At 52.7% G+C, this 14,831-nt stretch overlaps 1 protein-coding gene across 2 annotated transcripts in view; it reads right to left on the bottom strand.

Moving 5' to 3' along the window:
* Megf8 (multiple EGF like domains 8) overlaps positions 1-14,831 on the bottom strand; it is a 48,672-nt gene that overhangs the window by 16,901 nt on the left and 16,940 nt on the right. For both annotated transcript variants that reach the window (XM_026786472.1, XM_005361151.2), the window contains exons 13-30: positions 13,400-13,600; positions 12,836-13,036; positions 11,781-12,017; positions 10,937-11,055; positions 10,724-10,855; positions 10,524-10,637; positions 10,057-10,305; positions 9,160-9,359; positions 8,657-8,867; positions 8,311-8,560; positions 7,786-7,918; positions 5,311-5,558; positions 5,113-5,223; positions 4,858-4,976; positions 4,435-4,642; positions 3,681-3,861; positions 3,002-3,165; positions 2,328-2,472 (exon numbers count right to left, since the gene is read on the bottom strand). In XM_026786472.1, the coding sequence (XP_026642273.1) occupies positions 2,328-2,472; positions 3,002-3,165; positions 3,681-3,861; positions 4,435-4,642; positions 4,858-4,976; positions 5,113-5,223; positions 5,311-5,558; positions 7,786-7,918; positions 8,311-8,560; positions 8,657-8,867; positions 9,160-9,359; positions 10,057-10,305; positions 10,524-10,637; positions 10,724-10,855; positions 10,937-11,055; positions 11,781-12,017; positions 12,836-13,036; positions 13,400-13,600 (3,223 nt within the window). The remainder of the gene's footprint in view (positions 1-2,327; positions 2,473-3,001; positions 3,166-3,680; positions 3,862-4,434; positions 4,643-4,857; positions 4,977-5,112; positions 5,224-5,310; positions 5,559-7,785; positions 7,919-8,310; positions 8,561-8,656; positions 8,868-9,159; positions 9,360-10,056; positions 10,306-10,523; positions 10,638-10,723; positions 10,856-10,936; positions 11,056-11,780; positions 12,018-12,835; positions 13,037-13,399; positions 13,601-14,831) is intronic.

Below are 14,831 nucleotides of genomic sequence, written 5' to 3'. Positions count from 1 at the left end.
TCCTTGGGGAGAGGGAAGCAGATGGGAAGAATGAAGCCAGGTTTACAAAGAGCAGTATGGGTTGTGGAGTTTCTAGGACTAGGAGCTGGGGGAGGGGGGGTGGCTCAGAGATAGAGTGCTTGCCTAGAATCCACCAATGAGGAGTGGAGACATGGCTCAGTCCTAGAGCACTTGCCTAAAATCTACCAGTGATAACGCAATTGTCTTATACGTGCAAGGTCTGAGTGTCAACATTTTGCTTATTACAAAAAACAAATTCCTTTCCGGTTCTAAGCTATCTAGATGTCCCCCCACCTTGTATTCTTCCACTAACAAATAATTACTGCACTCTGGGTATTAAAAATGTAATAGTAAGTAAATAAACAGCACTGAGGTTTTGTCTGTTTATTTCGGAAGGTTTTTTTTTTTTGAGCTTCAAAAAAGTAAAATTTATTCTATAGTACATTCTGCATTTCAACATATTTAAACTTCCAATTTTTAAAAGATTATTGTGTATGAATTGTGTGAGTATGGGGGTGTGTATATGTGTGTGAATGGGAGTGTGTGTATGAGTGTATGAATTGTGAGTGTGTATGTGTGAGTATGTGGGGGGGTGTATGAATGTGCGTGTATGTGTGAGTGTGAGTATGTGTGTGTGAGTGTGTGAATGTGAGTGTGTATATGTGTGTGTGTATATAAGTGTGTCCATTCTCTCAGGTGTCCTTTGAGGGAGGGTCTCTCCCTGAACTTTGAACCTGAGTTTCCTTAGCTAGGCAGGAAGCTAACATGCTCCAGTGACCCTCCTGCTTGCTTTGGAGCTGAGGTAACAAGCATGTGTGTGACACTCAACTTGCTATGTGGGTGCTGAGATCTGAACTCTAGTCTTTATGGATACACAGAAAGCATTCGTAGCTGCTAAGCCATCTCTCCAGTCCCTAGAATATCCATTATTTAAGCCTACTTCTAAGCTGTGAACAGAAAACCTAGAAGGATACTTGGCTGTGGGACAATGGTCTTATACTCTCTAAAGACTTGTCACTTGTATTGGTGTAACAAAATGCCAGTAGCCAGGCAAGAAGTATGGGCGGGGCAACCAGAACAGGAGAACTCTGGGAAGAAGAAAGCCTCAGTCTGCAGCCGTCACCCAGACCAAGAGGAAGCAAGAGGAGAATGCCTCACTGATAAAAGGTACCAAGCCACATGGCTAGCACAGACAAGAATTAAGGGCCAATAAAGGTGTAAGAGTTTTTGTTTTGTTTGTTTTTTTTCAAGACAGGGTTTCTCTGTAGTTTTGGAGCCTGTCCTGGAACTAGCTCTTGTAGCCCAGGCTGGTCTCGAACTCACAGAGATCTTCCTGCCTCTGCCTCCCCAGTGCTGGGATTAAAGGCGTGCACCACCACAGCCTGGCGTAAGAGTTAATTAATAAGAAAGTCTGAGTTAACAGGCCAACCAGTTTATAATTAATGCAGGTCTCTGTGTGTTTCTTTGGGACTGAATGACTGCAGGACCATGCAGGACAGAAATCTCTGTCAACAGATACTTTCCACTGAAAACTGTGGCTGTTGCTAAGAGCTTTTGTTTTTCTTCCTATTTTATAAATTATGTACAATGATTACTATTACTTTTCCAACCAGAATAAAAAAAATATTTCTGTGGTGGCTCACGCCTTTAATCCCAGCACTCAGGATTGAGATAGGTGGATCTCTGTGAGTTCAAGGCCAGGCTGGCCTACAGGGTGAGTCCAGGTCAGCCAAACTGACATAGTAGGACTATGTGTCAAAATAACAAAACATTAAATAAACAAAAACAAACCATTCTAAGAAAAAAAGAAAGAATCCATGACATGGCTCAGTAGTGAAAAGTATTCACCAGCCACCAAGCCTGATGACCTGAGTTCAATTCTCAGGTCCCACATGTGGAAGGAGAGAACCAACTCCTTCAAGTTACCTCTAACCACCACACGTGTGCTACATGTGCACATAAACACACACACATATGGGCTGGAGAGATGGCTCAGTGGTTAAGAGCATTGCCTGCTCTTCCAAAGGTCCTGAGTTCAATTCCTGGAAACCACATGGTGGCTCACAACCATCTGTAAAGAGGTCTGGTGCCCTCTTCTGGCCTGCAAACGTGCACACAGACAGAATATTGTATACATAATAATTATTAAAAAAACACACACACATACATACATACAAACAAACATACAGTAACTCTGTGATCTCTAGATATATGGAGGGAAGAAGACTTTGCTGATGAATGCTAAGAGGCCGAGTGACTCCCCAGACCATGGACAGGGCTCCACATGGATGTCTCCCAGCCTCCTGGGGATAGCAACAGGGACTCACGTGTGAGGTCAGGCAGGAGCCAGGTGTTACAGTTGACCTGGTAGAGCAGAACATCACTGCTGAATTCATCAGGGTCTGAGCGCCCCCCAAGGACCACCATGGTGTCTCCTAACAGAGCTGAAGCATGGAAAAGCCGGGGACGGGGCTGTTGGGAGACATATGTAGAGCAGGCCTGTCAGAGTCCCACCCTTGGCTCCACATGCTCCTTCCCAACCTATCTGCCACCCATAAATGTCCCTCCTGCCTCAACCTCTGTCTTCACCTTCTTCTAAAGGAAAATTCTGGAGTACCATCCTTGGGCCCCACAACCTACTCTGTTCCCTATAAACTTGGTCTCTATCCTCTCTGCCCCAGAGGGGCTTAGGGACATGTGTACATCACATGTAACTGTCCCTACCAGCATTGACAGGTTCCTGTTCCCCCACACCGGGCTCCTTAGACTTATAAGGCACAGGTTACAGGATACCATAGATGGGGGGCTGAAGAAGGGGAGGGGATCTGTCAGGGTGGTGCTGGGGCAGAAACCATGCCTCTGATTTCCTGGCCAAGGATTCTTGGCATTATCATAGTTCAGCACAGGGGACCGAAAGGAAGGAACAGGAGGCAGGAATCTGGGTGGGGAAAGCCAGTACTTGGGGAACCTTCCTTCTGTGGCTATAGCCAGCTGTCCTAACCTTTGCCCCCTGAGAAGGTGCGAGCAAGCTCCAGGTGCGGTCAGGACAATGCAGAGAGTAGAGCTCCGGGGAAGGTGCTGCCAGCTCCACATGGAAGCGGAAACCTCCAAACACATAGAGGGAGTCGGTGGCCTCGTGGTAGACTGCAGAATGACCATAGAGACCTGGAGGGGCAGAAGGACCACAGAGATGGCAGGGAAGGAATGGCTGGCAGCCAGGAATGTCCCCTGATCCCTTCCTGAATGGCCCTGTGGCCAGAGACTTGGGGAGACCTTCGTTCTTTCCCTCTCCTTAGGGTCTAGGAGACAGCCCTAGGAAGGATAGCCAATGGTTGGGAAGATGTCACACGGCAGGAGAAGGGAGACAGGGTGGCAGAATGTCTGACAGGTGGTGGTCAAGGCTGCAGGAGACACAGGGGAGAGGACAGAAAGGAAAAAAGAGCCCCTGAGAGTTGCAGATCTTAGGACCTGGGGAAGGAGATGGCAGCCACACTAAGGGAGGTAAGCAGAGAAACTGAACACGCCAAAGTTGTGTCCCTGGAAAGCTACCTGGAGCCAAAAGACAGCAAGGAGTTTTTTGGGTTTTGGCTTTTTGTTTTTTTAAATACAATGAGCCGTGACCAGAATGTGGGAGACCAGAAGCTTAAGTACAGTCCAGACAGTTTCCATGGCAGCCCCACCTGTTGGGGGTGTCCCACTCTGGGCTCCAGATACCCAGGTGCCAGTTGCCAGCTGGTACTCCAACAACTGCTGGTTGAAGCCATTTTCGGGAGAGTAGCCACCCACCAAGAGCAGAGACAGGCCTCGACGGGCGGTAAGGGTGTGACCAGCAACAGCCGGCAATTCCATGTTCTGAGGGGCCTGTAAGATAGAAGACTAGTGTCACCCAAAGGGGTGGAGGAAGACTCGCTCTACGGAGACATAAGATCAGCCCCAGCTAAGGAGTAGAGCTCCACAGGACTGTGCAGACCCTGGCCCGCTAGGGCCCAGGTAGCTTCTGCCCACTCCACACCCACTTCTCCAGGCACAACCAAAAGTCCATCATTACTCCTCTGTTCTCTCTGTAGTTGGGTGGAACTAGAGCCCATAGGCCAACCGGAGTGTCCCAGGCCCTTGTCCAGGGATCAGCTTGTAACTACAAATATTTAACCTAGGTTAACCAGTAAATTCAATTTCACAACTCCCTACCCTACCGTGGTGCTAGGGATTGATCCCAGGACCTGGTGTAAGCGAAACAAAGGAACTACCACTGAGCCACATCTCCAGCCCCTTACTGGGGGATTCTAGGCAGGGGCTCTACCACTAAGATACACTCCCAGGCACTATTCCCACACTTCTGTTGAAACCCTGAGGACAGATCCCTCTGGTAATGAAATTCAAAGGAACTGTTGGACCTATTGTGAGGACAGGGTTAGGGTGGAGACAGAGGCTTACCTTCTCCTGTCTCCACTGCAGGGTAGTGAGGTTAAGGACCCAGAAATCACGGGTAACACCCCCAGCTGTGAGGCCCCCCAGTAGATACATGGCACCACGACCAGCAGGCACGTAGGCAGCTGCATGGAAGGAGCGGGGTGACGGGCCTGGGCCCCCGTCCTCAGCTCCTGCCAGCATCTGTGTCCACCTGCGCTCACTGACTGAATACCTGGAGCCAAGATCAGAACATGTTTTTCTAAGCAGTCACACTCCCCACATCCTTAAAGATGTCCTAGCACCCCTTTGGGCTGATCCCCTGGTGCCCACAGTCAGGTGAGTTTCCTAAAACAAGTGTCCCCACCACCTTTGAGGTGTCCCTCACCCAAGAGGTTTTCCTGCAATCACTAGGGTGAGCCAGTTAACAGACATCTCAGCTGTCCTTACCTGTACAGGTTTCCCAGCAGGCCCTGGGGCAGACCTAGGCCCCCAAACATCCACAAGGTGGCATCAGGTCCCTCTACCATAGTGTGTCCCAGGCGGTGGAGGAAGCGGCTAGCAGTGTCCTGGAGTGGGAATGAGGATGCTGGAGGTCAGGTCAGGGTCATGGCAAAGTGCCAGCCCTAGGTGGAGGGTTTACGGGCACTCCCAAGAATAGAGGTGGAAGACTGACCCACAGGACAAAGTGTTGCTCTAACTCACAGCTGAGAGGCGGCTGTCCATCAGCGTCTCCCAGACCAACTGTCCACCATCCAGCTTCGTGGCACAGTCTGGGCCCCCAAAGCCCTCAGCACAGATGCATACGCCTAGGCTCTGGGGACAGCAGAAAGAAGCTCAGAGGAGCCCTGAACACCACTCCACCCCACCTGGCAGTTCCCATCCCACCTGTCCCACCTGTACCTGGTTACAGATTCCTGCCCCAGTGTGGGCATTGCAGTTCTCAGGACACAGAGCCATGCGGCAGTGAGGGCCAGCCCAGCCCTGAGGACAGCGGCAGAGCCCAGCACCTGCAGCCCCATCCTGGGGCACACATTCCTGAGGAACAGGGCAGCTGCCAGGACCCCCTGATCCACATCGGGCAGAGCCCACAGAAGCGTTGAAGCCCCAGGACGAGGAGCCATTGGCCTCCCAGTGCAACACAAGTAGCCCTGTGGGGAAAGAGGTGGGGGGCTGGCTGGAGCCCCAGTCTGGGCACTGATACCATGCTGGCGAACAAGGACCATAGTGAAAACCCGCATTTACACATAGCCCCCCTACCCAGTCTATCAGGTTCCACACACTTTAGGTTTTTGAGTTTTTTTCAAGACAGGAGTTCTCTATGTAGTCCTGGCTGTCCTGGAACTCGCTCTGTAGACCAGGCTGGTCTCAAACTCAAGAGAACCACCTGCCTGTGCCGTCAGACTGCTGGGATTAAAGGCGCGCACCACCATTGCCCAGCAAGACACTTAAGTTTTGAGTGGGGAGGTTGTCTTTTAGAAAGGTCTTGTGTAGCTAGGGCTGGCCCTGAACTCACTCTGTTGCTGAGGAGAACCTTGAGCTCCTGCTCCTCCTGCCTCTTCCTCCCAAGGGCTGGGATTACAGGAGTGCGCCACCACACCTGGCTCTAAATTCCAGCCATTTTCAAATTAAATCTTAGGCTAAGGACCTACCATATACAGGCCCATGGACTATCCCTGCCAACACACACACACACACACACACACACACACACACACACACAATCAAAAACTAAAGCCTAGATTTCTATTTAGCCACTGCTTGCTATGTTTCAAGCTGTCACTGAACTTGTGTCTCATCTCCCTGGACACCAGTAGCATCCCCGACTGCCTCCTGGCTGCCTGATGTTCTACCCTCCAGCAGCCCTTGAGATCTTTACAGCCGTGAATCTGTAAACCTCCCACAGTTCCCAGCGCTCTTCAGCAAGAGCAGCTCTCCTGAGACACAGAACTGCAGTGGTGCACACCGGCAATCCCAGCACTCAGGAGCCTTGGGAGTTCAAGGCCATTCTGAGCAACAAAAAGAAAAAGCCAGTCACTAGGATGTAGCTGGCTCAGGTTGTGGAATGCTTGCCTAGCATGGACATAGGCCTGGGTTCAGTTCTCAGCACCACATAAAACCTGGCAGGGAGGTGCACACCCATTATCCCAACACTGGGGAGATGCAGGCAGGAGGATCAGGAGTTCAAGGTCATCCTCAACTACACTGTCAGTTCGAGGCTGACCTAGGCTGAGACCAACCCTGACTCAACAAAGGAAGGAATGGAGGAAATGAGAGCAGACACAGTGGCTTACCCCTGTAACAATTCCATTACTAGGAAAGCTGAAGAAACAGGACTGCAATGAGTTTGAGCGACCCTAGGCTTCATAGTGAGACCTTATTTCAAATAAAAATACTTCCTTTCTGGTACGAATAGGGCCCTAGAGACTCCTCTGAACTCAGGATCTCCCACTGTTGCCATCCTGTACACCCTAGCACTGGCCCCTCCAGCCTGCTCTCAGAGCCTGGCTCCTGCTACTCCTCTGCCTGGAAAAGCTGCCCTCCCATGCCTCTGACCTCGCTTCTAGCCCAATTCCCCTCTTTAAAGAAGCTTTGCCTGGGCCAGCCAGTGGTGGTACACACCTTTAATCCCAGCACTCTGGGGGCAGAGGCAAGTGGATTTCAGTGAGTTCAAGGCCAACCTGGTCTACAAAAGCTAGTTCCAGGACAGGTTCCAAAGCTACAGAGGAACCCTGTCTCAAAAAAATAAAAATAAAAAAAAAGAAAGAAAGAACAAGAAAGAAAGAAAAGAAGGAAGGAAGGAAGGAAGGAAGGAAGGAAGGAAGGAAGGAAGGAAGAAAGAAAGAAAGAAAGAAAGAAAGAAAGAAAGAAAGAAAGAAAGAAAGAAAGAAGTTTTGCCTGGCTCCAGCTCCCAAGGTGAGACAGGGCCCATTCCTGCCCACTGCACGGTGAAAGAGGCAGTTTGTCCCCCTCCCCAGTCCATGAGGGCAGCACATGTACCCATGTCTGACTCAGGCCAGCTCAGTGCGAGAGTCCCTCATGGCCTGGGTTTCACACATGCTACAGCAAACTGGCTCCAATCCACGTCAGTCCCTGAGCTGGGACCCAGGTCCTATACCCAATCAGTGATAGGTGCAGAAGCATGGGAAACAAAGCCCAGTTTAAAAAGAAAAAAAAATATAAAAGCTCAGAACGAGGGTTGAGATGGAGCTGGAGAGAAAACACCTGACTAGAATCCACCAGTGAGAGCTAGAAATGGGGCCCAGCGGGAGAGAATGTGCCTAGCACCCAAGGGACCCTGGCCTGGATTCTGTGCCAACACTGAAGGATGAGGAGATGCCCAAGACAAACCGATCCCACTCCATCAAGCTCCCATACCAGACAAAGCCTGCACCGTGAGGGGTCTGTCCCGCCGCTGGCCACAGAAGGCAGCAATGAGGCTCCGGTCTGACTGCACAACACCAGTGTCCAGGAAGCGTGGGAACCCATCAAAGGCCAGGACGTAGCTCAGCTGAAAAGGTCCAGAAACAAGAGTTATGGATCTGCATGGAGGCTGGGGGAGTGCAGTAAATGTGCTTCCAATCTCAGCTACACAGTAGTGGAAGTCACTTCTAATGAACCAGGGAGGGCACAGAGGTGTAAGAACTGACTCTGCTGGTCTGGGAGGAGGTGCTGGAGGATCTGAAGAATGAGAGGCAGGAGCTCAGGGAACAGAAAAGAACTGGGAAATGGGAGGATCTTAGAGCCGAGAACAAAGGGCCAGATGACCCAACAAACAGTTTTAGACATGCAGGATCAAACAAACAAACCAATGATGGGGTCAGGATCTATTTAGGGGGTCCAGATTGGGAAGGGGACATGGTTCTGACTTGTAAACTGAACCCTAGTCCCCTCCGTGCTCACAGTGCAGGGGGTGCTGCTGTCTGGAGAGAAGGTTAGAGTGAGCGGGGGACAGAGAGTCCCAGGAGCACAGGGCTGTAGCACTTCCGTGGCTGAGACAACCCACACACAGTAGGAGAGGCCAGGTCCAGCTCTTGCTGCCCCACCACCTGAAGGCAGCAGTCCCCCAAAGCGGCGGGAGCCCAGAGCCACTGAGGACACATTGGTGAGGAGGGCACGACCCCCACACTCCCGGAAGCAGGATCCGCCAGCTCTGCAGAACAGAGGAGAGACAGTGTCACCGCACTACTGTCTCACCCCCTGGAGTCCCTAACCCCTCTCTGCCCAGCCCCATGGGTTCTTGACTTACCGGGGGTCCCCATAGTATCCTGGAGAGCAGATCTGACAATGGGCCCCCTCAGTATGGTCCTGGCAGAAGCAGAGACCAGTGAGGTTATCACAGTGGCCACGGCGTGGGTCTCCATGCCCGTTACACTGGCAGGGTCGGCAGCCACCAGAGCCCGTTGCATTGCCAAAACTGCCAGGCCGGCACCGCTCACAATGCTCCCCCCATGTCCAATCTGTGGAGGTCCCAGGAGGTAGGACACAAAGTCAAAAGCAAGGACATGAAGGGGCCCAGACCCCCTCCCAAGCTGCTTCAAAGAGTCAAACAAGGCCTAGGCTAGGGAAGAAACAGCAAGCCCCTAAAAAGGGGAGTGAGGCCAGATCAGAGATGGGACAGGAACAGGGGCTATGGCAGGGGTCACAACACAACCTTCAGAGAGACTCGGAAAGGAAGAAGCTGGAGTCCTAAAAAGGAGAGTGGGGTGTCCCTGCAAGGCTGACCATGAGACTCAGACCACGGTGGCTTACCCTGGCACTCATCACAGAAGCCAGGTCCCCGCCTACGGCAGTGGCTGTGGAAGTTGCAGCCACAGTCTCGAGAGCAACGTGGGGCAGGGGGTCCTGGGGCAGGTGTGGGTGGGGGCAGATCAGAGGTCCAACCGAGGTCACACATGCAAGTGAAGTCTGGGGGACCGCTACACACACCGTGGCCACAGTCTTCCAGGCACCTAAAGAATCATGGCGGAGGTGGAGGAGAACTGATGGGTGCAGAGTCCTCAAAGCACCCCACCATCTCCACCCACTGCAACACTCTCACTAGCAGCTGCTTCTTCCCATGGTCCTGTGCTGTGCAAGTAAACCTGTTTCCAAGACAACCCTATCACACGTGGTGATACCTGTCTCCATAGAAACCACATAGAACCACTACGATAACTCCCTCCTAGCCTAGGCAGTTTGGATGCTCATCTTACTATACCTGGATGTAGGTGGGTGGTCCTTGGACTTCCCACAGGTCAGGGAACCCTGATTGCTCTTCATGCTGATGAGGGAGAGGGACTTGATCGGGGGAGGGGGAGGGAAATGGGAGGCGGTGGCGGGGAGGAGGCAGAAATCCTTAATAAATAAATAAATTTAAAAAAAAAAGAAAAAAAAAGAAAAAAGAAAACTCCCTTCTAACTAGGTCCTCTTCCATCTCCACGGCAATTCTGAAGGTTATGGCCCACAACCCAGGAGCATCCTGTTCCTATGGTAAAAGGTTACCTCGGGCATCCTGCTATTCCACTGAGGTCCTTCTGCAAGGTGAAAACTCCATGCTAACTGAGGATACCAGTTCTACTGAGAGTCCAGTACCATGATGGCTTCCTCCCTCTATCTTGAGCTCCAGCCCTGAGGCAACATTTTTATGGCAACCCACATCTCACTCACGTGCGGTTACAGTGTGTGATGCCATCGCCCTGGTATCCACGCTGGCAGTGACACTCATAGCTGAGAGGCGTGTTCAGGCAGGTCGCCCGTGGGTGACACCTCGCCAGGCCCAGGCGGCATTCATCCACATCTGGACAGCGGGCATAGGCCCAGCGGGCAGGGAGAGCCACAGGCAGTCCCAGGCCTTCTCCCACCCACAAGGAGCAGTTCCCCCCACCCAGCGGTCCAGAGAAGTCCCCTTGTAGGCACCTGTGGGGTGAGAGATCAGATACGAGACAACAGGGAACAGTGACAGACAGGAAGAGACAGGAAAGAGAGCAGGAAAGCAAAGGAGAAGACACAGATGGCAATAAGGAAATAGGAGGGCAGTTACAGGACAGACGACGGAAACAGGGCAGAGAAACCAGTCATTAAAAACATTTAGCTGGGAGAGCCAGGAGACCCACCCAACCAGCCAAGTCCCTCACCGTCCCAGAGTGGGGTTGTCTTCGTTGCCACACCAACCACATTCGTGGCTCTGCAGACACTCGTGACAAGTCAGGAAGCCACCGCAGCTCCTGCACCGTGGCTCTGAATGCACACTGCAGAGTGACAAGGGCTAGGGGTCACAGCCCAGGTCATTCCCCTGCTGGGAGCTCCACCTCATCAGTCCAACCCTTTAGCGTACCTGTCGTCCCAGCCACGGCAGCCCCCATGTGGGTAGCGGGCCAGGTAGGCAGCAAACAGGAAGCAGGTGTGCGTGGACTGGCACCAGGCACACTGGCTAGAGTTGGCCAGGCAGTCCTCACAGGTCAGGCGTCTGCGAGTGAAAGCAGGCCCAGGTCACTGCAGCCCATACCCCCATGCACGCCCACCCCCTCCCAGTCCTAGCTGGACTCACTGGCTACAGAGTGGGGGGCATTCCTCTGGATTCTTCAGAGCACCTCGACCGCGGCCTCGCCGGCTGCATGCTGCATCCCCTTTGCGGCTGGTGCTCTGATGCCACTCACAGAAAGGGTCCTGGGGTGGGGGGACAATGTCAGAACTCAGCCATCATCTGCCCAGAATCCAGCAGCCACTCCCTCCTGCCCCTGGTCCACCTGCAACCATCTTCAGCCACAGCCATGTGTCGGCCTACCTAGCCTTCACTTCACCTCTCTGGATAACAGTACTTCTGTCAGGAGTGGGGGAGCAGGTAGATTTAAGGGGGGAGAAAGGCAACCTCAGCCACTAGACCAGGAGCCAACACAAAACCCAACTGGCAGTCCAACATGGTGAAACGTGCCAGTAAACCCAGCACTTGGGAGGTGGAGGCAAAAGGATCATGAGTTGGAGGCCAACCCAGGCTAAATAGCAAGACTGAGTATCAAAAAGAAAAAGGATCAATTTATAGCCAATGAAACACAGCTCTGCACCGGACTGAATGACCAGGAGAGTCTGGGACCCATGGCCTCCCTGCAGATCACTGGAACAAACTGTCCCTAGAAACGGGCAGCAGAGCAGAAGAAGCTGGATGTCCCCAGCTGGAGCTAGCAGGCCTGACCACTTTCTCCAGGCTGATGACCGTCAAGCGGGCAAACATCCACCTCCCCTGGTGAAGAACACTCAATGATTTTTCTGACCTCTGCCATGGGGCATACTCCGACTCCCAGGTGCCCATCTCTTCCAGTCCCACCTCCTCTACTCCCCACCAAGACCCCTCTACTGTCTGTGCCACCTCTAAGGGAACCTATCCCAGCAGACACCTGGGTGCAAGCATGGCAGTCTCGATGCTCCTCACAGAGTGGACAGAGGGCAGGTACCAGCACCAGCAGGGACTCGCCGGTCCTGTCATCCTCACAGTGGGCCCCTCCCTGGCGCAGGTGACAGGTGGCACTGTTGAGGCACCAGCCACAGCCCTGATCAGCCAGGCAGCCTAGGCAGGAGGAGTAGGAGGTGCAGGCCGAAGAGCGGTAGGGCTCCAAGAAGAAGAAGGAGATCTCCTGGGGCAGGGCACACAGGAAGGAGTCAGGTTTGGGGTCAACTGGAGGTGGTGACCGCATGAGAACTACAATGACAACTCAGGAAATTGGCACAGGAAAGGGGCAGGGTCTGAAGGACTCTAGAGGTCAAAGAGTAGAGGACAGGGGTCAGGGAGGAATCAGATCTGGAGAGAGGACAGAATGAGTGGGGATTGGGTGTACCTCAGGAGTAAAGCACTTGTCTAGAATCCACAAATGAGAGGTTGGGGGGGGGGGCACAAGGATAGAGCCCCTGCCTAGAATCCCTAGTGAGGGGCTGGGCGTGGCTCAGTGGTAGAGCCCCTGCCTAGAATCCCCAGTGAGGGGCTGGGTGTGGCTCAGTGGTAGAGCCCCTGCCTAGAATCCCCCAGTGAGGGGCTGGGGTGTGGCTCAGTGGTAGAGCCCCTGCCTAGAATCCCCCAGTGAGGGGCTGGGGTGTGGCTCAGTGGTAGAGCCCCTGCCTAGAATCCCCCAGTGAGGGGCTGGGGTGTGACTCAGTGGTAGAGCCCCTGCCTAGAATCCCCCAGTGAGGGGCTGGGGTGGGACTCAGTGGTAGAACACTTGCTAGAATGCACAAGGTCCTGGCTTCCCTCCTACTATCTTCCAAAAGAAGACTATAGAAATTATATCAGGGCCTGGGACCAAATATTAGAGTTTGGTAGGTTCAAGGTAATGTCCAAAGTTAAAGCCAGGAGTTCAGGTCAGGATCAAGTGACTTAAGATTTTGTCACTTAAGACTTGGAAAGCCCAGAGGATCTGAAGCCAGAGCCGAGGAATAGAGAAGGATCCTAGATACTCACGCTGCCTCCTGGCACTCCAGTCCGGTCCCACAGGAGAGTGAGCTCGCTGTGCCCAGGGCCTGCCGAGCCATTGAGCTGGCCTCGGATCTCCACAGCATACTTGTGGCCTCGCCCAGGTAGTGGGAAGAGGCGAGCAGAGCCAGGGCGCTGCAGACGCCGTGTCTCCTTCTCTTGTTGAGCCACCCAGCGCCCCACCTCCTCCTGCAGTGGGGTGAGCAACAGACAGGACCTCACACCTCTCCACTCTCCTTCAAACCACCAATCCTCCCTTCTGAGGACACCAGCTCTTCCTTCTTCAACTTCAAGAAGCGGCCATCCTCCCCACAACCCACCTCCTCTTCCTCCTCAGGGGAATCTCATTTGTCACTCAAACCTTCCCCATCCTTCCAAGAATCTTCCCAAATTCTACTCACAAATGAAAACCCCATCTTCCTTTAAGGATACACCCCATGTCTGAATGCTCCCCACTGTCCCCCAGAACCCTGACATCACCACAGATGCCTCAAATCACACTCAAGACCATATTTACCAAAAGTCACCTCAGGATATTCTAGAATCCCTCACCATGTTCTCAGTGTCTGGGCCTTTGGCCATCCGGGCCAGGACATGGAGGCGTTGGGCCCGAGCCCACACAGCCACATCCTCAGCCCCAGGGCCTCCTGGCCCTCCTGGCAGCAGAGGGTGGATGAAGCCTCGGTAGACCAAGGATACATCTGTCTCTGGGCTGGGTGTCAAGGTGATAGTTGTACTTCGGACAATGGAGACCTGTACCATTGGAGATGGGGTGTGTATGTAAGTACTTCTCTGGATCATCACTAAGTACCCACACCCCTCAGGCCAGACCAGTACCAGAGAAGACAGGCCAAATCACCCTCATCAACGAGAAACTGAGACAGGGCACTGAATTTAGGCAGCTTGCCCATCATCCCTCTAGAAAAAGTGTCAAGACCAAATTCAGACAGTATAAACAGGTTCTACCTGGATCCCCAAGCCAACCTCTTCTTCAGGTCATAGCAAAACTCAAAAGACTAAGGGGCCAGCAAGATGCCTGGGGGGTAAAGGTGGCTGCCATGCAAGCCCAGAGACCTGAGTTTGGTTCCCAGAACCTATATAACGTAGAAGAAAACAGTCATCTCCACAAAGCTGTCCTCTCTTGGGAAACAGAAGCAGGCAGCTAGGTGTGAGTTCAAAGCCAACCTGGCCTACCTAGGGAGTTCCAGGCTATCCAGGGCTACATAGTAAGAACCTATCCCAAACAAAAACAACACAAAAAAACATGTCCTTTAAACTTGAAGGCTGGACCCTTTGGCATCTTTGTCCTTAGTTCCCTGCTCTCTCACCAGCCCTTCCAAGACTAGGCCCAGCATTCCTAGTAATGACACAGCACACAGGGTGTGAATCTGTAACAGCAGAACAGAACAACCCAAGTACTCATCACGAGACTATTTATGTAACTCACAGGACCTGGACTTGTTGGACCACACCTATAAACCCAGTACTTGGGAGACTTAGGCAGAAGGACAAAGGCCAGCCAGAACTACACAGCTAGACCTTCTCCCAAAAGCAATAATTAAATAAGCCCATACACGTATAGCATTTAAATGTAAACAGAATATTGTATAACCATCCAAAATAAGAAGAGTGAGCTGGCACTGTGGCAGAGGCTCAGGAGGTGGAGGAAGGCAGATCAGCCTCAGGCACACAGAAAGCCCAAGGCCTGTCTAGGCTCCTCAGGAAGGGAAAAGGGGGCACACGGGGATGTGTGCCTTACAGTGCCAGTTCTTCAGAAGGCAGCCAAGGGACGATCACGTGAGCCTGGGCTACCAAGGCCAGCCTGGGAAACATATCAAGACTCTTGTTTTGCCGGGCGGTGGTGGCACAGGCCTTTAATCCCAGCACTCGGGAGGCAGAGGCAGACGGATCTCTGTGAGTTCGAGACCAGCCTGGTCTACAAGAGCTAGTGCCAGGACAGGCTCCAAAAGCCACAGAGAAACCC

The sequence above is a fragment of the Microtus ochrogaster genome, linkage group LG4 (genome assembly GCF_000317375.1).
Source record: "Microtus ochrogaster isolate Prairie Vole_2 linkage group LG4, MicOch1.0, whole genome shotgun sequence".
In the NCBI taxonomy this organism is placed as follows: Eukaryota; Metazoa; Chordata; class Mammalia; order Rodentia; family Cricetidae; genus Microtus; species Microtus ochrogaster.
This window is presented reverse-complemented; position numbering and strand designations above follow the sequence as displayed.